General features: G+C 39.8%; 1 protein-coding gene and 1 non-coding gene across 2 annotated transcripts; one reads left to right on the top strand and one right to left on the bottom strand.

Annotated features, from left to right (window-relative positions):
• Positions 1 to 643: 643 nt before the first annotated feature.
• Positions 644 to 19,875, top strand: NSUN3 (NOP2/Sun RNA methyltransferase 3). Its single transcript, XM_032680518.1, has 6 exons — positions 644 to 741; positions 1,712 to 1,821; positions 2,832 to 3,175; positions 6,728 to 6,882; positions 7,399 to 7,520; positions 18,554 to 19,875. The coding sequence occupies exons 1-6, from the start codon at positions 667 to 669 to the stop codon at positions 18,813 to 18,815; spliced, it is 1,068 nt and encodes a 355-aa protein (XP_032536409.1). The 5' UTR covers positions 644 to 666; the 3' UTR covers positions 18,816 to 19,875.
• On the bottom strand, positions 4,543 to 4,614 carry TRNAE-CUC. Its single transcript has one exon. It is a non-coding gene; the product is annotated as a tRNA-Glu (tRNA).
• Positions 19,876 to 26,540: the final 6,665 nt, after the last annotated feature.

Here is a 26,540-nt window from a genome sequence, read left to right as displayed (position 1 = left end):
CCACACAAAAAACACAACACAAAAGCAACTAACCAACCAAGCAAAAAAAAGGCCAAAAAAAACCCCAAATAAATTAACACACTCCCCCCAAAAAAAACCAAAAAACACACAACAAAACCCGAAAAACAAAAAAAAAACCAAACACACAGAACAAAAAATCCCAAAGCAAAACAAAAGCAAAAAAAAACCCAAAACAAACAAAAAACACACACAAAAAAAATTCCACAAAAAACCAACGAAACAAAACCCAAACAGCCAAACAAAAAAAACAAACCAACAACAACAAAAGTCCAAACTAAAGAAACATAAAGGTCAGGAACTGTAGTGACAGGACAAGATGTAATGGGTAGAAATTAAGAGGGGAAATTTAGGTTACACACGTTAGGTAGAAATTCTTTATTGTGATTGTGGTGGGACACTGGCACAGGTTCCCAGGGAGGTGGTGCATGCCCCAACCCTGACGGTATCCAAAGCCAGGCTTGGATGGTGCCTTGACCAACCTGCTCTAGTGCGAAGTGTCTCAAACCATGGGAGTTGAGAATAGACGGTTTTTAAAGTCCTTCCAACCCATGATTCCACGGAAAGACCATAGGGGGCGGGGGACCCTGCCCCCTGCCCTGCCCCGCCGTGCCGGCGGGGGGCGCGGCGGCCGCGCCGGGTGCGGCCATGCGGCTGCGGGTGCTGCTGCCGCGGGGGGCGGCCGGGAGGACACCGGGGCAGGGGAGCAGAGGGACGGGACAGGTGAGCAATGGGCCGACAGGGCCAGGGCAGGGGAGCAGTGACCCCGGGCGCGCCGGGGCCCGGCAGGCGGAAGTGCGGCGGGAGAGGCGCTCGGCCTCTTCCTGCGCGGCGGGGACAGTGGGAACAGCCCTGTTTGGGATCCCTCCTCCGAACCAGCGGGTGAATTCTGGGTTTTCTTGCTTTGTACGAAAAGCTGCTGGTGCCCAGCCTTGCCATCTGTGCCGAGCCCGGGATATCTTTCACGGCTCAGCGTCATGGAGGGAGGGAGGGAACCCCCGGCCCCGCTGATGCGCTCGGTGCCGGGTGAAGGAACCGGGAGACAAGAGGAGTAGCTCCGAACTTAGTCCTTCGGATTCTACCTTCCGTCAGCTGTTCCTGTTCCATGGGGATCGTCAGGAAGCTGCTGGGTGCCGTTAAGGAAAAAAAAAAATATCCAGCAAAATTTGGGTGTTTGCCTTTGGGGTTTTCCTTATAGATAGGAAACCGAAAGTTCTCCACCCCCCTACAAAATTTAGGTGGTTAAAACCCAAAAAGTGTAGTGCTTTTGGTTACTCCTGGAGTAGTTATTGCGGTGCTTTGCGGGTTAACTCAGCTTGTCTCCCGCAACGATTCAAATTAATTCCATTCTTTTGGTTTAGCACCTTGGCAGAGCTGATCATACTGATCATAATCATACCTTGCTTATTTTGCTCCTGGTAGATCAGAGTCCCAGAAACTACTGTATTATTAGCATTGTTAGTATTATTAGTGGATATGGAGGGATAGCAACAAGCTTTGATTGACTTCTTCGCAGACAGGGAAGAAGAGTGTACTCCAGCTTAACTTGTTTACTCTCTGAAATTTCTGTTACATCTTGATCACATCTCCTGCGATCTTGATATTTGAATGTCCTTAACTATGTTGAAGAATTAAGGAGAGTTTCATTTGTTTGTTTTTACTACTTTTCTTTTTTTTCCTTCTTTCTCCAAAGCTGGAAAGTAAAACAAAAGGGAAACTTCAAAAGCAGATTTGTCGAGTTATTCTGGATCACTTTGACAAGCAGTACACGGAAGAACTGGGAAATGCATGGAGCAGTGTCAGGTCTGTTGTTTTGGGGAGGTGGGGAAGGGAGGAGAGAGGAATTGATATTAATGACATGTGGTGAACGCTGTTGCTTAATTTGGGCCTTGATCACACCGCTGCTAAAGAACATTCCTTGAAATGAAAAGTCATACTCAGAGTCTTATAAACCATGTAATTCCTCTAAGTGCCCTCTTTGGTTTATCCTCTTTGAATTAAAAAGTAATTTAAATTAAATGCCTTCATTGTTGTTGGGTTTTTTTAATATATCTATTAAAAAGCATAGGTGTATAGCTTCAGTTTAATTGAATCAACTTAAAAACTCTCTTAGTTTGGATCAGTGTTTTTTCTGCTTTAGGCAGTGGATACTCCTGAGGAGTATTTTTTGAGACCGAATGAAAAATTGCTAAGAGGAATTCAAATGGAAAAGGGGGGAAATCCATGCAAAATAGGCCTGAAAAAGTGAACTAAAGAGCAAACAAGCATGTTTCTACCACATAAGCACTGCTTTCTGACTGTCTTCCAGGAATATCTATTGCTTTAAGTTTTTCTGGCCTGGTGTTTGCAGAACATAAAATGTAAAAAAGAAAAACTGTAAAAACTGCATATTATAGTGTTGACCAGAATGGCCTTCGCAAAGGTGATGTGATTCTTTTTGCTGTGATATTTGCAGCTAGTATTGCAGTTGTTCTTTGTCCCCAGGGAAGTAAGTAGTAAGTAGATGGAAAGACCATTATGCTTCATCATGTATATCTTTTGCAGTCATTTGTTAGAGTTAAGAAAAATGGAGAACATCTTGTCTCAGAAGAAATTAAGTGTTTCAAATACAATAATTAGAAAAAATGGTATCTTGATTCCCTATTAAAATTATTTTCTTGTGCTCTTCTTAATCATATCTAACCAAAATGTTTTAATTTCTGATTACACCAGGATCATCCAATGGTGAGACTGTAAGTAAAGGGTTTCTTGGAAATGATAGCTTGACTTATTTGTCAGGTTATTAAGTAGCTTTTCCTTTTTTTTCCCTGTAGAGATGTCCTCACATCCCCATTGTGCTGGCAGCACTCCATTCTGCTGAACAGGTTCAGCCCATGCACTGAGCTGGAGAACAGCTTGTGTGTGCAGGGATATCACCCTGCCTTCCAAGGAGGTTTGCCCTATCTTCCAGCAGCATTTAAGTGCTACATCAGGAGAACTCCTGGGAGATTCCCTGCTCAGAAACACCAGGCTGGTAAACTGAAGGAGTATTACCTGCTGAATGCGGCTTCGCTGCTGCCGGTGCTGGCCTTGGAAGTGAAGGATGGGGAAAATGTTTTGGATCTCTGTGCTGCACCTGGGGGTAAATCAGTGGCTATCCTGCAGTGTGCCTGTCCAGGTAATGTATCCAGGTGCTGATCGCTGGCACTGTGTCTGTTTTCAGTACATGATTCAGGTTGGGGGCAAAAAGCCCAAAAAACAATAGTTGTTCCATGCTGTTTAATAAAATTTTTATGAACTCAGTTTACCTAAAAGAGGATGAGAAATACAGTAGTCACTTAACTATGAGTTACTTTTGTCCATCAGTCTGCAGGAGAATAGCTCTGTGGTTTTTTTCTCTGCTAGTTCCCTTATTGTTACTTCTCCAGAAGTTATTTAAAGTCATGTAGATTTGTTGCCACAGGGATGTAAGTAATCTGCAATTTTGGAATACTTCTTTTTTTCTTTTCCTCTGCTATCTGTTTGGCCAATGCTGTGCAATTATTGTAAATAAATTTAAGTGTACTGATGTAAAACAGAGCATAACAAATTAAATGGGCAAGTTATAGGCAGAGGGAGAGAGTTTATAATGAGGAATTGGTCTGTATCAGGATTTAATAAGCTCTGTGTCTGAAGCCACCTAGATGTTAGAGAAGGACTCTAATCACACTTTAGAAGGCAACAGCAAGCAGCAGCTCTGTTCTTCTGGGCCAGGGAGTTAAAGCAAGTTGCGATTACTGTTTCCACATTTATGTGTTAGTTTGGGTAATAATTGTCTCAAAGTGTTCGCAGCACCTTATGCTCTTGTTGTTAAAACCATTACTTGATTACAACTGATTTTCCCTCCGTCTTGTAGAGGAATCAGGTGATGGTAATGAAGTAAATTAAATAGGAATTGTCCTTTCAAAAGGTTTAAAAAAAACCCAACCCACTTTTACCCCCTGGCTGCTTCTGGAGAGACCAATTTGTTGCTGAGAATGTAAGATGTAAGGAATTTAATTCTTAATATACCTCAGTGAATGCTAAGATGTATTGTCTGTGGCAAACCTGTTGTAGGACAACTTGAGGAGACATGAAAATAGAAATTTTATAAAATTAGAAACCTGGAATAAGAGGAAAAGTATCATTCTGTGTTTCTGGTATGAGTACGATGTCGAGGACCAAGAATCGAAATGGGAACGATTCCATAAATGGAAAAATATGTACAGCGATTGAACGGACTTTATGATGCAGGCTTTATAAGTAGTATAATAAGTAGTATGGTCAGTCTTTGCGAACGAAGATTTGGGAAAGGTCTTTACCCTTCGAGCCTGCGCAGTGGATTTTTTAGGTGAGACACAGTGTGCGCTGAGCTGAGCCCACCCTTTAATCCTAAGGTTCATCTGCCGGGGCCGAGCAAGCTTGGACAGTGGCAGTGAGGTCCTCAGGACGTAGGTTTGTTTAGAGTGACCTTCTCTTAGATGGATGGCCTTACAGGGCTGACGAGCTCCATCTGCCCGGGGGAGTTTCCCTGACCAGGAATCGAACCTGGGCCACAGCAGTGAGAGTGCTGCATCCTAACCACTAGACCACCAGGGGTCCCCTGCAGGCTTTATAGTTATCATGTATACACACATTGTATGTTCCCTCAGAATTTGTATCTTCCGGGCGTGTCCTGACCTGTTCACCTCCCTGCTCCTCTGTTTCTCTGCCGATTGGCTGGAGAAGCTGCAGACAGGAGACAGCCCCCATTCGCCCTTTCCTCCCCTGGTTCCTCCTGCACTCCTCCCCTTTTGCTTGTGTCCCTGTCCTGGCTTGTCCCCCTGCCTGTCTGTCTCCTGCTCCGCCCTATGTTCTGACCCTTTCCCTCCAGAGCTGATAAAAGCAGCGTGCGCGCAGGAATAAGCTCTCTACCTGCATCCCACCTTTGTGTCCCGGACCGGTGCTGTGCCATGGTCCCATCCCCCCCTTGCAGTACAAGACTGGGGGGTAACTACTCTGAAGTGGTAACTACTCTGGCTACATTGTTAAAAGTAAGACTTCTGTTAAAACAGTTCTAGCTTAAATTTCAAATAAATAAGGGATTGGACTGCTGGGCTTAACATACATGAAACTGATGCTTTATTTACTTAAAAAGTAATTAAATAATAAGGGGAATGTACTTCTGTGGTGGTTTGAAAAACCTTTTCTCTGAGGTAGTAATGGTTTGCCCCACTGATAATATTGGACCAATCAATAGTCCATGTGCGCCCTACGGAAATTACATACCCACAGAAACAGAAGGTGGTGAAGATAGTTTTAGAAGGTAGGTAGCCATGATCTGAGCCACGAGGAGGCAGGGGGCCAGTGAGCCCCTCTGGGGACCAAGGGCCCCCAGCCAAGGCTACAGGAGACCCAGTATAGTGTCAAAACTGGACTGGGTCCCGTAATCAAGAGTTGGAAAAGTTTCCTTACTGTCAGCAGCAGCAGAAGACACTGAAAGTGGCAGCAGAGCAGTCCTGAACAGAGACAGCGATGGCTGAAAGCCAAAAGATAGCCAGTAGCAACGAGATAACGTGAAGCCGGCTGAAAGACGCAGAGATGTTCCTGCAGGAGGGAGAGCTGGCAACAAAACAGAGGAAAACTCAACAGAGCTGTTTTGGGGTAATTATTTTCCCAAAAACCAGAGACTCTCTGAAGAGGAGGGGTGGACTTCCAAACCCTTAGGGAGTCCCGAAATGCAGCAGCAGCTAGACAGAGGGAGAAAGGAGCTGAAAACCCGGAGTTGTCCTGAGAGCTGAGCCAGGACAGAATATGAAGGAGGTGGCCGTGCCCTCTGCTGCTGCTGTTGCTGTTTCTATCAAGCTGTCGAGCTGAGGCAGAGCAAAAGAGCGTTGGTAAGACTGAACTGAAAGCTGCCTTCAATGTTCTAACCCAAGAGGAGTGAAGATCCACAAGGAAATCCCCCGAAGGCTCGGGCTCAGGGTTGAAATTTCCACAAAGTAAGAATAAAAATCCTGACTGCTATACTTAAATCTGCTGCCTCAGGAAAATGAAGGACACTAACCAGTGCCAGAAAAAACTGAAATGAAGGAACTGTGGCCTGAGAAGTGACAGAAAGACTTTTCTCTTTTCTTCTTGGATTTTTATTGAAGAAGAGGAGAAATTTAATTTAATGTAAATATATATGTGGGTATAAATAAACTTTTGTAAATATTTTCCCCTTCCCCCAATAATGAATGGTTGTGTTTTGTCTGAAAACTCTCCACATGGGGTGAAAAAGGTATCAAGTCCAAACCATCACTAAACCCTCTCACAGGGGCAAACTGTGGGAGGGGAGGCTTCAACTTAAAACTTAGATTCTTGGGAGTTTCAAACCACCACAACTTCATTTAGACAGTGGCTCAAGAAGCCCAGAGGGCACTCAGCCCTAGTCTTTGGATACGAGTTGTGATTAAACGAATTTGTTTTGCTGTCGAAGTCTATTGCTACAGAAGCATTTGTCTGTAAATATTTATGGCTTGCTCTGTAGAAGCATGTTGAAATTTAGGTTTATAAGAATACAGTAGCATTCTAAAAAGTGCAGTAACAGGCTTATAAGGTGTTAGCTCTAAGTTAGTCATGGCAAAGCAGTAGAACTTCTAAAATCGGTCTAACTCCTTATGTTTGTAAAAATAGAAAAAAAACCCTTAAAGACTTATTTCTTTTGTCTTTTTTTTTTAAATTTTCTAAGGTCAGTTTCACTGCAATGAATATGATGATTTGAGGGCAAGATGGTTGGAAGAGACCATAGAATCCTTCATCCCACAACCTTTGATTAACTCGATAATGGTCTCCAAACTGGATGGCAGACACATTGGAGATCTTAAACCTGAATTATATGACAAGGTAACGTTATTATTAGCAAATTGTATTTCTCCATTCTGATTCTTTTTCTTCCTACTATCTTTTTAATTTATTTTTTTTCTGGCCCCCACAAAAATATCTGACCTATCAAGGGGAACAAATCATGCACAGGATATGCAGAGCCACAGAAAACATTTTATGAAGCCTGTTGTGCATTTTTTCATGTATTAGGTGATGTTATCCATTCAGCCTTGGTAGTGAATTCTGAAGACCTTGTAGCTGTATTAGTTTGCATGATGTGTAATTAGGAAGGGCAAGGGAACAAGTGAGAGCTACTTAGGTAGAGTTTACTTTTCAAGTACTAATTTCTTACCTCCTCACCTGATAACTCCATTAAAAACATCTCAAAATAGCAATTGGATCATTTCACTCCTGAAAATGGAAAATAAAAAGGGTGTTTCTAAGTATTTCTAAGCGAGTTGAATAGATTTTTAGCACATGGTGTTCAGAAAGTGAGTATCTTTATTATGAATGATCTTATTTGCTTTTATTGTGTAGGTACTGGTTGATACTCCTTGTTCAAATGACAGAAGTTGGCTTTTCTCTTCTGATATTCATCAAGCTACACTCAGAGTGATCCAAAGGAAGGAATTATCATGTTTACAATTCCAGCTTCTGAGGTGAGAAATAAAAAAGAAAGCTGTTCAAGTAGTTTTTTATAATGAATAAAAATTACCGGGAGGGACACAAGATTTTTCATTGTTTAATGAAGAAAACCAGGATTCACCATGTGAAAATTAAGTGAAGAATATGTGGTTGTGCTGCTTTTTAGAATATACAGTGAATCTGGGTTAATATGAGTGTGGAAATCTGGGTGGGGCGAGACCAGCAGTGAGCCCTAAGTCCTCTACTACCCTACTGATGTCATGGCTAGGCTTCGCGAATGGAGATTTGGGAAGGGCTCTACCCACATTTGTTACAAGCGCACTGGTGGCTAAAAAGGCCAGTACGAGATAGACCCGTCTGGTTGCAAAAGGCACAGCAGAAAGACTCCTTAGGTGGAATATTCTGCAAGACACGAATCTTTCTGCGTTGTCTTTTCTCCTCAAGAGTGATCTTGCATGCTTTCTCAAAAGAAGCAGCAGTGTTGTAGATAGTGTATCTCCAGACCTTCCGATTGGAGGCCAGAGTAGACCAGTTATGTTGATCAATATGGCCAAGGCTGAGATGTTTCAGGGAGTCCTTGTATCTTCTCTTCAGGGCTCCTCTCTTGCGGCAGCCGGTGGCAAGTTCACCATAGAGCACAATCTAAAGGAGGCAGTGGTCCTTCATCCTGGAGACATGTCCTACCCAGCGCAGCTGAGTTCTCAGCAGCATGGCCTCAATACTTGTGACTGCTGCTTGTTCTAGAACAGACGTGTTAGTCACATAATCTGACCAGTGGACGTTTAGGATTGTACGGAGGCAGCGTTGATGGAAGCGTTCTGGGAGTCGCAGGTGGTGGTGGTAAATGACCCATGATTCGGATCCATATAAAAGAGTAGACAGCACAGTGGCTCTGTAAACACTGATCTTTGTACTTTTCTTCAAGTGTTTATTTCGCCAAACTCTTTTATGGAGTTTTCAAAAAAAACTGTATGCCTTTGCTAACCTGTTGTCTATCTCTCTGTCAGTCTTACCGTCTGAGGAGATGAGGCTCCCTAGGTAATTAAACTGCTGGACTGATTTGAGCTCTGATTGGCCAATGGTCATATGGGGATGATGGAAGACTTCCTGAAGTGCAGGTTGATAGAGAACTTCTGTCTTCTTTAAGCTGACTTCCAGCCCAAAGAGCTCAGCAGCGTCTGCAAAGCAGGATGTTAAATGCTGCAGGGCTGCTTCTGTGTGGACAACAAGGGCGACATCATCAGCGTAAACCCTACTGATGTACAGTCGTCTTAACTCACTTGTTCAAATATATGCCCATTTTCAGATGACTCACAACAGTCTAGTACAATGTCAAAATATTTTTGGTGTCACAACTAAAATGGTTTTGGATTTATTCCACAACAGAAGCAAAAACAGGCATAATTTGTAATAGTGGGGGTTTTTTTACCTATCAGTGAAAGCAGTCAATACACCTGTCAAACTGGACATTCTTCTCCAAAATTCTTTTGTTCTTGTTGTTATTCTCTCACAGAATTATCCCTTACAGTTCTTTATTATTTATTAGTCTTTTTGATGACTGAGCTGTAAGTCAGGGCTGGTTACCAACCATCGCTGTGGTCATTAGTCAACACTACTTCAGAATTTGCTTCTGAGCTCTTTATATGGAGAAATTGAGTCCACTACTGTACATTTTTACATGCTGCTTGAATTTAATACCCGGCTGACTATTTGTAGTTGATATGGTTTGAAGCTGGCTCCCTGCCAAGTCTCCAAACCTTACCACAAGAAGTACCCCCCCTCAAAAACCTCAGGGAGAAGAGGGAAAAAAACAACCAAGAAAACTGAAATGAGAGAGAGACAGCTAAAGCAATATATATATAAATATATTTACACTTATGTTAAAGTTATATACAATTGAAATATATATACAATTTCACAAGGGAAAGGGAAGGGGGATGGGAAAAGGAACAAAACCAAAATAAAATATATATATCCCAATCAATAGCCCAAGATCTAGCAACTAAAAGAAATTAGCAAAAGACTATCTTACTACTCTGCTTGGGACAACAGAAAGTCGCTCTGGAATGATCGCCGGCAACCTCCGCCTCCCAAGGTTGACAAGGCCTTTCCAGGCCTCACCCCCAACACGGCAGACTCAACAGCAGGGAACCTGCACCTCCAAGCCGCCGGAAGGAAAGAGAGCGAAGGCCTTTCCTCCTTTCTTCTTATAGCCTGGCTTACGTAAAAATCGTAGGGAATACTGGGTAAATCTGGACCCTTCCTTGGCTACAAACTGGTCACCAAGGAAGGCCTAGACCAAACTACCACAGTAGTACAGAAAGACTCCTGATTCTAATCAATAGAGTAGAAAGAATAAAACAATGTGAGGTTTGGTGAGGGAGAGAGGATTGTTTGTTTATTTTTAAGAACATCCACCCAAAAATCCAAATCAAGGCTGTCATGCATTACACATTTTAATGATACCAGCCATAGGCTGGCATGTGGGAAGCATTTATAACTCCACGGTTTTTCTCTTTGGGATTAAAAAAAAGACTTCTCAATAGAACCTTCTAAACTTGAATGTTATTTACGAAGTAACAGTCACGCCTGAAGTTCATCTGTCAAAGCAAATTGAGGGAAAAATAACATATTGCAAACAAAAGAAACAAAGTTTTTATGGAAAGTTCCCATTGCAGCAGTTGAAGATAGTTTTGCATGAGTTCCTATTGAAAAAGAGCCTAGCAGAAGCCTGTGATTTATAACAGAAATATGAGTATCTTATTGCAGTAATGCATCATGTCACCCATTTCCCTTGAAGAAATCAATCACATTTAAAACACTGACCTGTTTCTGTTTTCCCTTTTCAATACCTGACATACAAAATCCAATTTGTGAACCTGTACCAAAAGAAAGCATATATCATGCAGAGAAATTTTGAGAATTTGCATAAATCATTCCAGATTGTAGTCCTGGAGAACTCATGACAGCAGGAACCTTGTTTTTTAAAAAAAGATACTTTCCTGCCAGCCCAAATCAGATTTAATTGAATTATTCCTAAATCAAGAGAAAGCTTTCTGTTGAAAATATATTTTACTCTTGCAACAGTAATAAGAATTAGATTGCTAAGGACAAAATAGTTTTGGTATGTAAATTGTAGTAAAAGGATGGTAATTTCAATCTTATTGCTCAACATAGGTCTGAATAGTTCTGTAGGTCAATCAATCTATTGCTGTGTGCCCTTGATTTTTGGGTTTTTTTTTGGTCTTTTAAAATATTTTGGAGCATTTGAAATAAATGGTTAATTTCAAGAGGTAGGTATTATAAGGGTTATTGGGTAAAATATTTGATGTATAGTTGTCCACTGTATTGTTACTGTTCTTTTTACGTGGTCACTTCAGAATGAATTCCGAATACTAAAGATGTCTCAGATCCCACATGAAAGGGTGAAAGTAAATGATAAAATGAGATCAAGAAAGGTTAAACATGACAAGAGCATTAAAAGTTTAGCAAAACTATAAACGGTGGAATGCAACTCTATTCAAGTTTGGGTAGGGTGCATAATTATAAATTAAAAAAATTGAGTTTGAATCCCATCTCAGATACTTCCAGTAATATTTGGAAGGGCTGAAATTACATTCATCTGGCTTTTTACATGACTCAGCTCACGCAGGGCTGTACTGGTTTATGGATTCAGGTTCCCTGGTGCTTTATGCTCCTAGGTGTTTCTCACCTTGATTCCTGTATCTGCAAAACAAAAACAAGTCTAAGGCTGAATCCCAACAATTTTATTGAGGGTACTGTTAGAAATATATTACAAGAGCATGGGATGACAGGACAAGGGGGAATGGTTTAAGACTGAAAGAGAGTAGGTTTAGATTGGATATTAGGAAAAAATTCTTTGCTGTGAGTGTGGTAAGGTCCTGGAACAGGTTGCCAAGAGAAGCTGTGGCTGCCTCATCCCTGGAAGTATCCAAAGCCAGGTTGGACAGGGCTTGGAGCAACCTGGGATAGTGGAAGGTACCCCTGCCCATGGCAGGGGGTGGAACTGGATGGGCTTTAAGGTCCCTTCCATCCCAAACCGGTCCATGATTCTATGAAATGTTGTGTGATTTGAAGACAAAGCTTGAAGTATAAGAACCAAGCATTACTTCAACTTAGCAGTAGTATTAAGAATAGCATACAAATGAGAAGAATGAAATCAAAGTGGAGTTCTATTTATATTTCTATCAAGCAACACTCAGCCTAAAATTTGAGATTTCCTTCTTCTGAATTAAAGAAATGCTTAACTTGTAATCTGGTTTTCTTCATCTGTTTTTGGGGGGGAAGCTGGGGCATCAAAGAGAAAAGTGAAGGAAGGAAGTAGGGTTTGCAATAGGGTGTAATTATTTAAGTGAATAGATGCTTCAGAGAAGGAAGATCTGGAAGAAGTGTTGAAACTGCTGCAACAACCTTCCTACTCCAGTCTGTATGAAATCTGAAATGTAAATAAGTGGCATAAATGCTGAACAGCAGATTTTATAAGCAGTGAGGGCACCACTGATTTGTAATGATTGTTAGTACCAAAACCAGAGCATCCCTGCTGAGTGCTGTAATCCAAGAACTGCAGATCTTATTATTTGGAGTGTTCATGCAGAAAACAGGTTGCAAAGTAAGGAAGGAATATTCATTTCCTGATGCTAAATGCTAGCATACACTGGTTCCCAAAAGTGGCTTTCCCAGTGTTATCAGGTCTCAGACAGAAATTAAATTTTAGGGCTAAGCTTGAATACCTAATAATGTAATGGCTAAACTTATGAGTGTGTCTGTGATTTTCACATACCAGAGAAAACAGCAGCTTTTAACTGCAAGTTTGTTTATTTGTGTCTGATGTTTTCACAAAAATTTTTTGTGATGAGGTTTCATAGAATATGTACAATTTGTTGAAAAAAAGAGTCTTTTTCACATAGTAGTAAATACTGTGATTTACTGGGAAAATTTCTTTTCCCTCGTTCAGTGCCATCTCTGTATTTTCACTGAAATGTAGAGTTTCCCACATGTATCTGGAAGAGGAATTGTGTGCTCTTAGTTGGGGGGGGTTAAAATAAACGGTTTCTGATTTTAAGAACTGCCTGGTTCCTTAAGCCTTTGGCAACATCCTGAGAGCAACTTACAGATTAAGTTGCTCATGAAATGTTGAAAACGAAGTTTATTGAATATATAAATAACTGTATGAATAAACAAATAAGCCACCCAGTGGCTAGTCAGTTGTTTTTGGGATCACATATTTAAGTTTAGACACGAATTTTGCTTTAATTCCACCTTCAGTCCTTTCTGTGTGTGTGTGTTTCAGAAGCAGTAAGGAAAACCTCTAACCCTGAAGTTGGGTGGCAGGGTTGGCTTTAAAAGTCTTTCATTCTCCCTTCTGTAGCTGAGAAGGTTCTGCTTGGGTTCTGTATGTTTTTCTTCTTGTAAATAATAAGTTTAATTTGGGAAGAGAGATAGACCTGTGAGAGTGTATAAGTTAAGAAGGTAGTTCTGGAATGAGTAAATGGCAGAAGAATTGAAGGTTTGTCACAGTGGACTACATTTGTGGAATTTCATTGTTTGGTTTAGGGTTTTTTGGTGCCTGTGTCTACTTCTACTTATAGTTCAGTTTAATTCAGAAGAATTCAGTTCATTTTCATGATTTTCTTGTTCCTGCTGTGTTTTTCTGAGCTGCAATGTCTCTCTACAGTAGCAAAGCTTAGAGGAGCAGAGGAGTAGGTGCTCGGAGTGTGGAGAGAGTACTTGAACTTTCTCTTGTGCACCTCTTTCACTGTCCATCACAAAATATTTAAAAAAAAAAAACAAAAACACTGGTATTTTGACACAGGAGGAATTTCTTTGTCATTTTGGCTTTGTTTGAAGAAATAAAAGCAAAATCTTTAACATGCACATCATGTTACCACAAAGTATCTGGACTCTTGTAAGAGGAAAAAGGTAATGTGGGTATCTTTAGTTAATAAAAAGTATTAGAATTGAGGATAAAAGCAAATTACAGAACAGATAAGGTTGGAAGGGACATCCCAGAGCACATGGCAAGATTGTGTCCTTGAGATGCAAATCACTTCTAAAAAGGTTGGCATTTTTTATTCTGATAAAACATTATCTGGCATATTGAGCAGAAATACATCTTAGCTGCCAAAAGATGGCACTGTTGAAGTGTTGTAATATTTTAAAATTGCCCTAAAAAATATGTAATCTTTTTACTTTAATACTGAAAATAGTTGGGTGATTAACATAATTAATACTGATCCTTCCAATGGCATGCAACATAAACCCAAGCAGGGGACGAGTAGGCTGGACATGCAGGTGGTAGCTATAGTATGAAATATATGTATTTTTCTGCCCATTTTTACAAGGGTGTTTGAAACACCAAGACTTTTAGAATGAAAAAAGTCAGCCCCCCATGTCTAATTTCTGTAAGTGGGAAAAATCCTCTTTTTAGGTTCTGGCTAACTACATTTTAGTGGCATATAAGAGTTTTCTGGACTTAGAATTCTGACTCTAGCATGGTCTTTTTTTCCCTGAGATAATAAACAATAATACTGCTCTGTTTTCCCTAATTTAGCAAATCTTGAGAAATAAATTAAAAAAATAGCTTTAAATTAATGTGTTTTTTTTAAAAGTCTTGTCTGTTACTCTTGTAATTCAGGGGGTTAGGATAGATTAATCCATCTTTTGTACCTCTCACCTCCACAGTACAATATCTGCCATTGAACTTGTACCCAGAGACACACCCTGCAAAAACACAATGTATTGCTAATACTTTGGGGGGTTATTTGTTTATCTGTTTGGTTTTATTGTTGTAAAACCTCATTTAGAATGAGGAGGAGAGCAATCTGCACCTGTTAACTTGTTTCACAGAACTTCCTGAATGGGATGGACATCAGCCCCCCTTTTTGTTTGGATTACAGATGGTTCTTCTGCTGAAGTGCTGGAAAGATTTAAAGGTGAATTAAGTGGCAATAAATTGATAATGGGAGGAGTTCAAAGCAAGTGTGGAGAAGCATCAAGAAGTTTTTGCAGAATGATGTGCTGGTGAATCTCACTCTTATCATGCAGGTTTCCAGCTATTGTAATTCCAAACTGTTGATTAGAAAATGTCATTAAAATTTCAGACTCTTTGCTGTCACTAAAGCCTAAGTTGCGATATGCTGGTATATACTAAAGTTGTGTTCAGCACCCCAGAAAACAGTTGACTAAATCAAAAATGGTTGAAGGGAAAGGTGAACAAGTCATGAGATTCCAGGAAAAGTTTCCAGTGCTTTTAATGTGTGTTCTCATGTTTCTCCATATGAAGCTTGAAACCTTGCAGTATTAGTGCCTGTAAACATGTAAAATTCATTATAGTAAATATGCGTACCTGAAATAAAATTATGAAGTTAAGTATCATCTATATTTAAGCTGAAAGTTTTAGTTATTTAATGAACATGAATGTCTCTGTACTAGTAAGAGAAAAATAGCTGCAGATTAACTACCTTTAGTTAATGTGTTTTACTTTTAAACAAGGTGTTATAATAGGAGGAAGGTGAAAAAGTACTTCAGGGTCATTTGCCCTGGCATCTTTTTTAATCATACTAGATTTGAAGCCTGATTTTGGAAGTTGCAAAGTACTCTATAGCAGGTACTAAATTTCTTAAACTAAGAATTGCGCTTTAAGTAAGGATTTGAGGCATAATCAAGATTCCCAGTGAAAGAGGGATCTTACATTCTTAGATGGTGGAGTTATAGTAGCAGTGGTGGGTTCTGTTTCATGTCCTACCTATCCCTTGGCTGCACTTGTTTCTCTCCACTGATTAGAGAGGAAGGCTGGTTCCTTAAATTTATTTGGACAAATTCCCTTATGACTGAATTCTCTGTCATGCTGATGAGGAGAGGACCAAACTCCCTGAATCTGCTCACCCAGTGCAGTCTCACTCTGTGACTTTGAGCCTGGCACTTCTTCACTTTGAATTTTGCAGCTCAATGTAGGTTTATCAAAAGCCAAGTATGGCTTAATCAGGGCTGACTTTGAGCACAGGCACTGAAACAAGTGTTGCTGGACTTGACAAGATGGATAGATACTTTGATTAACCTTGCAGTGGAAAGTAATTCTCCTCAGATATTTTAATTCATGATTTAGGTTCAAAATAAAGACACCTGCAGTGAGCAGGCCAACCTTTTTGGGTCATGTGCCAGTGCAGATTCACAGGATGAGGAGGCTTAGACAAGTTTTGATGTGAGATTTTCAAGCTTGCATTCAGAGGCCTGTGCTGCTCTGGTGGACTCAATTGTAGGAACATGGTGCCTTTGAAAATTACTTTCATATGGCTGTATGTTACTTTCTGTATGGTAAGAAAAGGACACTTACCAAGTCTCCAGGCTTTTAACCCTATAAGCAGTAGCTTCAACTACTTATATATATATCTTTACCTTTTCCATTTTTACATGGTAAAAGTATTTTCTCACTTGTCTAAATGCTTATATAGTACCTGCCTTATAGGTAGGAAAGGAGTGCCATTATCTGCTTCTGTGAGTAAAATTATCAGTTGTGCTAAAAGTATATCTTGATTGTCAGGTCAAAACATTTTCAGGCATTTCTAGATACCCTCTCATGGCTTGGCACTGCTGCACACATGGAAAAGGTGTAGCTGGAGGGGAAAATTTTGTCAAAAATGAGTTATCTAACTGGATTCTGAAAATAATAAGATCAGCTTAACTTTATGAGAGCTCATTTAGACTTCAGCCCTGTTCTCTTTGAGTTCTAATGTGGAAGCCAGAAAGTAGGATCTGTTACATGAGTGAAAAAATGCTTTTAGATTTCCCAGAACAGGCATGAGGACATTAGGATTACAGCTGCTCTCTTTTGCTGTCTCAAGGTGGCAGTGTAAATGTTGTGCTATACCTGTCTGTGACAGAAACATTCTTAAACATTTTGCAGGCTTTCAAAAGCTACTCAGAGGTGTGAGATAAGCTTGCAGTTTTGTGATATGTCTTACTAATTTTCAAAGTATCCTGGAATGAGTCCACTAGGCCCAGTTAAATTGAAAATATTTAGACTACCTAAGTGCACTGTAACCTGTTTTTTACTTATAACAGACTGAACTTGAACAGCTTACTCACTCAGGCTAAATGTGCCAGCCATCTGCTCACTCTCCATCTTTTTACTGATACAACAGAGGCATTAAACACTTATTTTTCTTACGGCATCATCAGTTGAGAGAGCTCTGTTCTTTTACTAAAACTGGAAAAGCATAAACTTCAGTAAAATATATACTTGGCTTGCTGATTGACATAATCAAGACTCATAAAATAAATGAGGTGACGTGTATACTCCCAAGAGAAGCAATTTAGTTTTCACCTGTCTGAAACAGTCATTTGTCCTGGTGTTTCCTTCCTATTTCGGACAGGACTTTCAGTGCAGCTGTGATCTCTGATTGGCTTTGATCCTGCTTGTGATGAAGCTTTTCTTTATTGATTCTTTTCCTGAAAAGTCCCAGTTCTGTTAAAAGGGATTATGTTTTCCCCCTTATATTTTCTTCTTTCCTTTCTCAACTGCTTTTGTTCAGAAATCACCTTTAGGAAGTTCTCAGCTTGTCTCTGGAGGAAATGCTGTTTCAATGGCATTGTATTTGTTTGTCTGGGCTTGGAATCAGACTTTCTGCATTTGGAGGCTGCTCACCTCATCTAGTTTGAAGAGTTTGTTGTTGTTTTTTGTTTGTTTGTTTTTGTTTTTCTTCTTTTTATTTTTTCCCAGTACATTTTTTTTCTGGGGTATGAATGTGAACACAGAATTGTCAGTAATATCTACAAATCTGTGATTATTCAGTGTCTTTCCATACAGTGTGACTATGTCATTGTGATCCATGCTTCCAGTATCCCTGCACCTCCTGCACCTCCTAAATTCCCAGTGACTCACTTGCAGTCCTCTCAGCCCTTACCTTTGTTGACTCTCTGATATCCATAAGCTAAGTAACATCATTCACTTGTTCAGATTCTCTTGTTTTTAAACAAATAGAAGGAGCAATTGTATTTTAATGTGGTATTTGCTTCAACCCAGTAGTATCTGCTTGAATATTAGCTTACAATTCAGTCTTTGAGCCATATGTCCTTCAAGGCTCCAAAATGTATAATTTAATGGGATTTAATAGCAAATGAACCTTTATTGTAGCTTTCTCGTTTAGTAGTATGGTATTAGATTTGAAGAATGCTCTTCTGTGGTACAAGATTTTGGATTTTTCTCCTTACTTTCTTAATTTGCAGTAGGTGAATATGGCTTGAATATCACTTCTAACTCTCATAGGTTATATTTTATGTTGCTGAAATAAGGACTTTGCAGATCTGCTTTAACGCAAAGTAAGCAGTTTGTTTAAACTCAGTTTCAGTGGTAAAGTGATAAAGAACCTCTGTTCCCTTCACCCACCACTCGTTATAAAGCTTTCAGGCTTTAAGCCGCTATTTTGCCTTTGTTGAGTCAAAATTTGTCAACAGGTCAGTAGGTGAAGGGCACATAAAGAACACATGATCCTTAGGAAATTAGGTTGAAAAGTAGTGACTCAGTGAAACCCCCAAGTCCTCTTACCTGATAAATAAGTTGCAGAATTTGCAGAAATGTTTCTAAAATTACAACCCAGTAATTAGTTCAGGCCATTAGTGCAAGTGTACATTCTGATATTTGTTCATGCAAGCAGCCAGCTCAGGATCCAGCCAACACGTTTGATGTGGTGTAACCCATTCTGTATGCACAGTTGCAGCATTTTCACAGCATGTGATTGTCTGAAAGCTGCTATCATTCTGCAGCTCTGAATGGATGCTGCTTTATAGTTGTCACTGCTGTGTAAAAAATACCTTCAGTTAACTGAGAGTGCAATAATAAATGAGAAAACAAAATTGTAGTTTCCTGTACAGTCAATTATATGCTGTTAAGACATTTTCATAGTGTTATTTTTGTTGTATTTATTTACACTCTAGATTTATAAGTCCTTACATGTTCTCCCACACCAAAATGTCACTTTTATGTTGATTTTTTTTCCTTTTTTCTTTTTTTTTTTTTTGCTATTTTCAGGTCTGCTATTAAAGCACTGCGTCCTGGTGGATCCTTGGTGTATTCTACGTGCACTCTCTCAAAGGCAGAAAACAGTGATGTGATAAACCTCATCCTAAACTCCTGCAGCAATGTTATGCCTGTGGATATAAGTGAAATGGGCAGAGCTGTTTCTCAGGAATTCACTTTTCTTGATGGCTTGCAGCAGCATGAACTTCTGGTGCTTCCAGAGAGAGGGAGAGCGTGGGGTCCAATGTACGTGGCTAAATTAAAGAAAATCTAGTCCACCTGGTGCCTGTTAGATCTTTGTAAGGAATATATGATAAATTAATATTGATTTAGAGTACAGGATGTGTATATGAACATGTTCAAGGCAACTGAATTTAGAGCATTGCTGCCTAATAAAAAGGAAGCTAGATATTTAACTTATTTTGGCTTAAAATACTCAATGTGTCTTCTAATTTGGACTTGTGGGCCTCTGTGAAGTCCTTATGAAGTCAAGGGAGCTTTGTATTATTTTCAAGGTGGTGCTTTTAAAGGGAATTTTATTCTAGAATAGGGCCTAATGTGGTGGAGTTTCCCACTTTTTTGTTTGTTTTTTTTTTTTATTTATTAATTCAGTTTTAACACAGTGTGTTTTTTTAAATAAATAGTTTCTATGGTCTGAGGTCACAGAAATCCTGCATTCTCTCTGAACACATCTAGAAATTTGTGTTTCTGTGAGAACTGATTTGTATGTAGAATCTGTCATCTTAAATGCTGACTATTCCAAGCACTGGCAAAACAGGTTTCATATTTGCAAAGTTGTTTACTGTTTAAAAGCTGTCTTTTGTTTACAGTTGCAAAGGTCAGCAGCTATATGGACACCAGCTTTTTATTTTTTTATATATTTTTTATATGTTTGAACTTACAAAAATACAAATTGAAAGAGTAAATTGCATTGAAATGTCCTTAAGATTCAGATGTGTTTTGTCTTGGTACTCAGTTTGTAACATAATGCAGCATATCTAGAGCACATATTTTAAACAGAAGCAGAATGATTAATAACCACAATAACAGCACAGTATTCAGAGGGTTTTGTTACATAATTACAGTCCTAAAGTGCAAAGCAGGCAATCTGGAAAAGTGGTTTATCCACCCAGGTAAGAAATGTTATGTGAATTCATGATGTCCTGTCTGTGGTGTGTAAGACCAGGTGAGAACATGGACTGATGGTGTTTATGTTTTTCCTCCATAAATATATAGACAGATGTGTACATGCAGACTGTGTTTTTGTTTTCCTGTGTGTTACCTGTAAAAACTTCTGATCCAGCAGTGCTTGAATTATGCTCTTGAGTGGATCATGTTGTGGTGTATTTGTTTCATCCTGTGCTTGTCTGGAAGTAAAAAGGAGCCCTTTCATCCCTCTCTGAGCAAAGGGTTCTTTCCCAGATGGAAGTTTATAATCATTGTTTTTAAGAATGGTGTTTTAAAGACCAGAGGAGTTAAAGAAAGAGAGAGTTTATGAGTTGCTCATGGGGAAATGGATGTGTGTGTGACACTGTACATTTATATATTTCATAGAATCATACAATGGTTTGGGTTGGAGAGAACCTTAAAAATCATCCAGTTCCAGCTTCCCTGCCATGGACAGGGACACCTTCCACTAGACCAGGTTGCTCAAAGTCCCATCCAACCTAGCCTTGAACACCAGCAGGGGTGGGGCATCCACAACTTCTCTGGGCAACTTGTTTCAGTGCCTCCCCACCCTCACTATAAAGAATTTCTTCCTAACGTGTAATCCAAATCTACCCTCCTTCAGTTTAAAAACATTTTATATGTTTTGTGTGTACATTACATACTTTTTGCAGCCACAAACAGAACTTGTTAATGCAGATTTTTTTTTTTTCTGACTACAAAAGGACATGTCATAAACAGCTTGTAAATACTGGAGTAACTACCAAATTGGTGATTCTGCTCCTCATTAACAAACACAGGAATAAAGTTCATCACATGAAGCCTTCTATAAGGAGCTCCATGCAACTGCTGGAAATGCAGCAGTTCTCAACTGATTCTGTTGCTGTGAGATCACAAATACTTGTTACAAGTGTGACTGAACTGCCTTTTGTCTCTGAAAAATTCAGTTGGCTTTTCACTGCCTTTATTCTCTGCACACCTTGTTATGTTGCTGAGTCTCAACTCTGGCTGCATAGCAGTTCTCCCTTAGTACAGCCATGGTCATGGAGCACTCAGCACTTGTCCTTGCTGACTTGTCCTGTCCATAAACTCTGGAACCGTGAGAGGACAGTAGTCAGAAGCACAGCAGCTGAACTGAATAAAATCTTAGTTGCCTAAAAGCTGATTATGAGCAGCAGCTTTGGTTCTTCAGGTTTCTGTGATTAAGTAGAGGAGGGGCTTTGTGATGAAAAATGTTTGAGGTGCCCCTGTAGTATTAAATTATCAGCAATATCTCTGAAAACTTAAAGAGTATGTAAAGCATGTGCAACTTAAGACACAGAAGTTACTCATCTATGCAGATGATACTCTGCTCCTGTGAAAAGACTTAAGAGCATCTGTCCCAGAAACATTAAATGTCATATCCAGATTTGGAGTTGTCTCAGGCTACTGGATGAAATAACCATACCTTTGTCAAAAAGCTTTCCATCAGTTTTATTTGCCCTGAGGAAATTGAAATGGAAAGCCAAGAATGTAACTTACTCAGGGATGGAATTGAAATATGTGCTTCAATTGAATGGTTGAGGAGTACATGAACTGGGTAATCACAGAAGGAACAAAGGGACCCTTGAAAACTGAACTTCCCTCAATCTCGGCATATGGATGGATCCCTGTGAATTGCATTAGACCTGCAGTGCCTACTGGTGTATATAAAAGCTACACTGAGTTCTGCATAAGCCCTATCTGGAGTTTCTTCTCAAGCAGTCTGAAAATGCATCAAAAAGGGAGTAAAAAACAAGGCTAATTAATAAGTGATATTTATTTTGCTTTGCAGTTGATAAATGCTCTTCCAGAGTGCTGGGGAGTTTTTTTGTTCTATTCTAACCAGTTCTGGCTGATGACAGGAATTGTCAAGCACATGTGGAGGGAGAGGCAGTGAGAAGTGAAGAACAGAAAGGATGGCAGTTCACACCTGTAGAGGTAAGGAGCAGGGTTTGCACATGGTGGGTAGTGTCCACTCAAGGTACTTCTTGAAAAGGCTTCGTGTCCCTTCAAGTATCTCTTGGATACTTCTGACTTCTGCTTACCTTCAGTACAAGGCGACAACATTTTCCCTTTTCACACCTTTTTTGCCAGTGAATTGTAATTAAATTCAATACTACGTCCTTCTTCCTCTTTCTCGAGCAAGGCTGATGGAAAGGGGGTAGTAAACAAGTTGGCTTCTCTATCTTAGAGGAAATTGCAGTCTCAGGGAAAAGGCAGGTGCCTGCAGATGAGGGAGAAGAAAATGACCATTTTGTTGGATTGTGGGGTCCCCAGAGAAATCTTTATGATCTCTGATGAAGGCAATGAAGAGCTTGTTTGTGCTGCTGCCCAGTGCCACATGCAGAGCACACACCAGTGCCAGTACCACAGAGATATCCTTTGAGAGTTCCTTTGGGGGAGAGAAGTGGGAGAGCCACAGGTACTCCCACTGTGCTGGGGTGGGAGTATCCCCTTAGTTCATTTGGCTGTCTAAGAAGGAAAATTGAGGACATCAGTTAAGACTGCAGTGGGATTGTTTTAAATTTGCAAGGTCTTTAGGTTAGCTATGAGCATTTAAATAAAACATGTCTACCTTTTTCTTGTAAAATGAACAGTTGTATCAGTACAGGGTTCCTATTTGAAAAATTGATTTTGTGGGGGGAAATTTTAAGAATCTGACCTGACTTAAATAGTCTGGTTCTGTAACTGCTGAGCTGATGCAACTTTACGCAGTATTAGCTATAAATGAGACTCTTTGTTCCAGGGGAAACTTGAACAGCACATATTGGTAGTGTCTTAACTTCCAAGTAAAACTGAAACTTCAAGTTCTTAGTTTGTCAAACTTGGATCAGAGAACACAGGGCACACACACATCTTAGCTTTTAGATGTGTCCCCGCCACGTGATTTCTGACTAAAGATAGGTTTTATAAGATAGATCATAGCAATCATGAAATAGTTGTCTGAGAATGTATTCTTTAGCTAATCTTCCTACCTGCCTCTTAAAACTTAAGGTCAAGGTCTAACGGCCTTGGAAGGTTTTAGTTTCTTAGTAGTTCTACAGAGTTTTCAACAGGGCAAGCATCATTCAGCTTCTATGACTCCATTTAAAAAAAACATTTTGCGTGCTTCCAAAATAAAATGTCTGGATCAAAAAGTCGCAACCGCTCTTGAGAGAAAGAGGTGCAACATAAACCTGGGTTTCATGTCAGCCTTTGTATCTCACTGAAGAATTTCTGCTCCCACCAGCTGTTTATGGTGGTTGAAAACATATTTTTGTTGAAAACATAAATGTTTTCTCTCTGTTTCACTTTGGGATGGCCCTTTGGACGTGGAGACCATGGTCACCCTTGTGTCAGGGTGATGTGACCCTTCATGGTCTCAGAGGAAAAGGAAACAGATATGTTACCCTAAAACCACAGGTAACGATCCCATGGTAAGCAATGCTGCAAAAGTTGCTGCAGAACTAAGTCTTTTGCTGAAGAAAATAGAAGCACTGGAAGGCAGCACAGCAATCCAAATTTGAATGAAACCTTAGCTGGTTAGTGACATCCTTACCTTTTTCTTTCCAAAATGATGCTTCCCTGAAGTGTGGCTTTCAGCTTTAATGAGCATAAGCGCTTGGCCTGACCTTACTCCTGACAGGGCTAATCAAATAAAGCAGTCAAAACAGACAAGAGGCTCATCTGTTTGCAGTGTCAGAGTAAATCTTACAGAGATCCAACTGTTGCTGTGTCTCAGTCACCTGTTCTGCCCTGCTGTAACACTTGTACAGCAGCATCTGTTTGTGGATGGGTTCTGACACAATTCCTGCTGGTTCTCCCCTTGTCTCCATAACTCTTTGCTGCTGGGGAGATCTCTGGAGACACATGGCTGTCTTTCATGAGAATCTGTGATATCTTCCAAACCATCTTTTGATGTACTCTGGTGTGACACAGAGTAGCAAGACAAAACTTGTGTCTCAGAATATATGTTCTTGTAGCATCTTAACCTGCTTGAAGTCCCTTGATTTGAAAATGCGTCAAAATGTAGGATATATTTTAGATGCATTTTTTTCCTTTTTTATTTAACATACTCGGTGCTTATTAAACATCTTAAAAAATAAAGAAGACTGGTTATAAGAGGAAATTCAGAGCAATGTATCATTTTTTTTAATAGGGTATTTTGCTTTTTTTGATTTACTTTCTAGGAAAAATCTATCTCGTCTGACTATATGATTGCTGATGCAATAATTCTTTACAGAGAAGAAAAGACGCCAGAACATCTGAGTGGTGTAAAACTTGACTACAAAGAGGATTAGAAAAGGTACAATGTGAAGAAACACGATTCAGGATGGGAACAGTTCCGGGCGTGGAGAGAAGCGTGCAGCAATTGGCAGGACTTTGTCGTGTGGACTTTGCTGTTATTATGTGGTTTCATTGTATTCACACTACACAGTGCACAGCCTGGACAAGCCCAGGCTTGCCATGAGTTTGCCTGCTCCCTGCTTCCCCCACTCCTCCCCCTTTTGCCGTTGTCCCTATCCTGGTTTGTCCCTCTGCTTGTCTGTCTCATGCTCCGCCCTATGTTCTGGCCCGTTCTGCTCCCGAGCGGATAAAAAGAGGGTGTGCATGCCTGCATAAAGGATTCTGCTTGCACCCTTCCTCGTGTCCTGTCCACCCTTCAGACCGCGGCAGTACAAGGAGGAATAATTTTGTCTTGGCAGGAAGTAGACTTAACAGTAGTTTTTTATCTGTAATTTTTATGATTCTATGGCTAACCAGGGAAATGTTTAATGTTCCTTATACAACAGGTGAAGGTAGAAGAAGGAAAATTGACATACCCAGCACTGTTATAATTCATTTCATTGCTTCACACGGGGCTTTTATATTGTTACGCCCATAAAGCTCCAGCGTGCACACTTATAGCCAATCCATCTCTATATACTGCTCCTGATCCCATTGAAGTGAATGGCAAAACTCTCATCAATTTTAATGGCAGTGGTACATGGCCCATTTTGTAGATATACAATGTATATTTCCTGTACACACTAATTTTTGTGTGTAACATCCAAAGTTCAGAGAATGTTTTATAAAGTGGCTGAGTCACAGCCATTGCTGGAGTCTCCAGCTGAGGAGAAAACGTGATCTGTCTTCAAAACAGGATTTAAAGGCTGGCATTTATCTATCTTATCTATCTATCTATCTGTCTGTCTATTTTTTAATTTATTTTAGGCACAGCATGCACATAGAACATTTACACATGTAAAGTACTGTCTTTGAAAAACTTGCCCAAATAAAGTGCATGAGGTAAGTATGTTAGAAATAGGTGTTACAGTTGCAAGGTTAACATTATACTACAGCATTTGAAAAATAGGGAGCATCAAAGAAAATTGAAGGCAGTGTGGATGAGTGGGTTAGTACATTACACAGCAGTCTGCAACACCAGAGGCTAAGAAAGGTCCCTTTTGAAAAGGATCTATTTGAATAGTGACTCAATTAGCAAGGTATAAACAAGGAAAACCCAAAAAATTTATTTGGATGGATATTTTAACTAATGTTCTAATTGGGAAATGTTTTAAACGGTGATAAGGTGTCTGTTTCCTCCAGAACCCTTTGTCCTTGATGCTATTTAATGAAAATATATGAAGTATGAGCCCTATATTAGCATTTGTAAACTTTGCTGGTTAGGCATTGAAAGATCTGGATTTTTCATAGCAGCATTCAGCATGTGCACACTAGAAATGGAATTACTTGACTTCAATTTTAGATACAAAATGTCTTCACTCAAGAAGCTTCTTTTCTTCACAATAAAGTGTGCTGGAGAGCAGTCACATTCCCAACTTAATGCAAGAACAGGGTTTGCAGAGGACTCAAAGGAGAAGTTTGCAGTTTAACTAAAACTCTTAGGATATAGTTGTGAGTTATGTACTGGTAGAGACTAAATAATTCAGCAGGCAGCCCTGTAGGTGATGGATCACTGAGCCACACTGTACAATACACTCTTCCACTTAGTGCTTGCAGCAGTCAAAGGGCCTGGAATTGGATTATGCAAAGAATTATGAACTCTTTCCATAACTGGATGTACACAGGAATGTATCCAGCTTGTTGAAGTGCTATGACATTGAAGAGAACGTCTTCATGAATATATTGATTTAAGTAGCTCTGCTGTGTGGGGGTGACACAGTAATTGAACAGAATTTCTGAAGGACGTTATCATCATCTAAGTGTACAAGCAGTCCACTTGTATCCAGTCCCTTACAGACACTCTTGGAAAACAGCGCTTATTTAAGACACCATATGAATTAACTGGTTTTGGTTGGCTGCTTTTCACCATCATGCCATTTTCAGAGGTTTGTGGGTTTTTTAAACATGTAAGTATTCAAATGTAAGTATTTAAATATGTAAGGTTGGGGGGGGGGGGGTGTTTTTGTCTTGTTTTAATTTTAGATACAAAATTGGCTTGAACTGTCAGGCTGGCATTTATATTCCGAAGTGGTTCTTAAGAGAATGCAGACTTTGAATTCAAGTGCTGAAAACAGTGTCATGTAGAGCTGGGTCTCAAGTGCTAGACTGTGCACCATAGCACCATTCCTTGTAAAGCACCTATAAACCACTTTTGGCTTTGTGGAGAGCACTAGCTGGAAGCTCAGGAAGTCAGAGTTCAGCTCCTAGTTGTTTTTTTTTTAATTATTATTTCCTTTAGGTAGTTTGCTTCTGATGTGATTTTAAAAGCACTTAGTGTAGACCTTGCTGTGAAAAATAAAAATTCCTATTGACTTACCTGTAAACAGAGTTAAGACTTATTGAAGCACATTTGCTGTTTTGGCTTCAAAGTCTCCAGGAATTATTT

Source organism: Chiroxiphia lanceolata, chromosome 2, assembly GCF_009829145.1.
Source record: "Chiroxiphia lanceolata isolate bChiLan1 chromosome 2, bChiLan1.pri, whole genome shotgun sequence".
NCBI classification, from domain to species: Eukaryota; Metazoa; Chordata; class Aves; order Passeriformes; family Pipridae; genus Chiroxiphia; species Chiroxiphia lanceolata.
The sequence above is the reverse complement of the archived record's forward strand: the minus strand, read 5'-3'. Positions and strand labels throughout refer to the sequence as shown.

Bases quoted from the DNA above. Each gene is read 5' to 3' on its own strand.
- NSUN3 (XM_032680518.1), top strand. From the start codon at position 667: ATGCGGCTGCGGGTGCTGCTGCCGCGGGGGGCGGCCGGGAGGACACCG. The intron at 1,822-2,831 runs GTCTGTTGTTTT...TTTTCCCTGTAG, and splicing joins AATGCATGGAGCAGTGTCAG to AGATGTCCTCACATCCCCAT. The intron at 6,883-7,398 runs GTAACGTTATTA...TTTATTGTGTAG, and splicing joins AACCTGAATTATATGACAAG to GTACTGGTTGATACTCCTTG.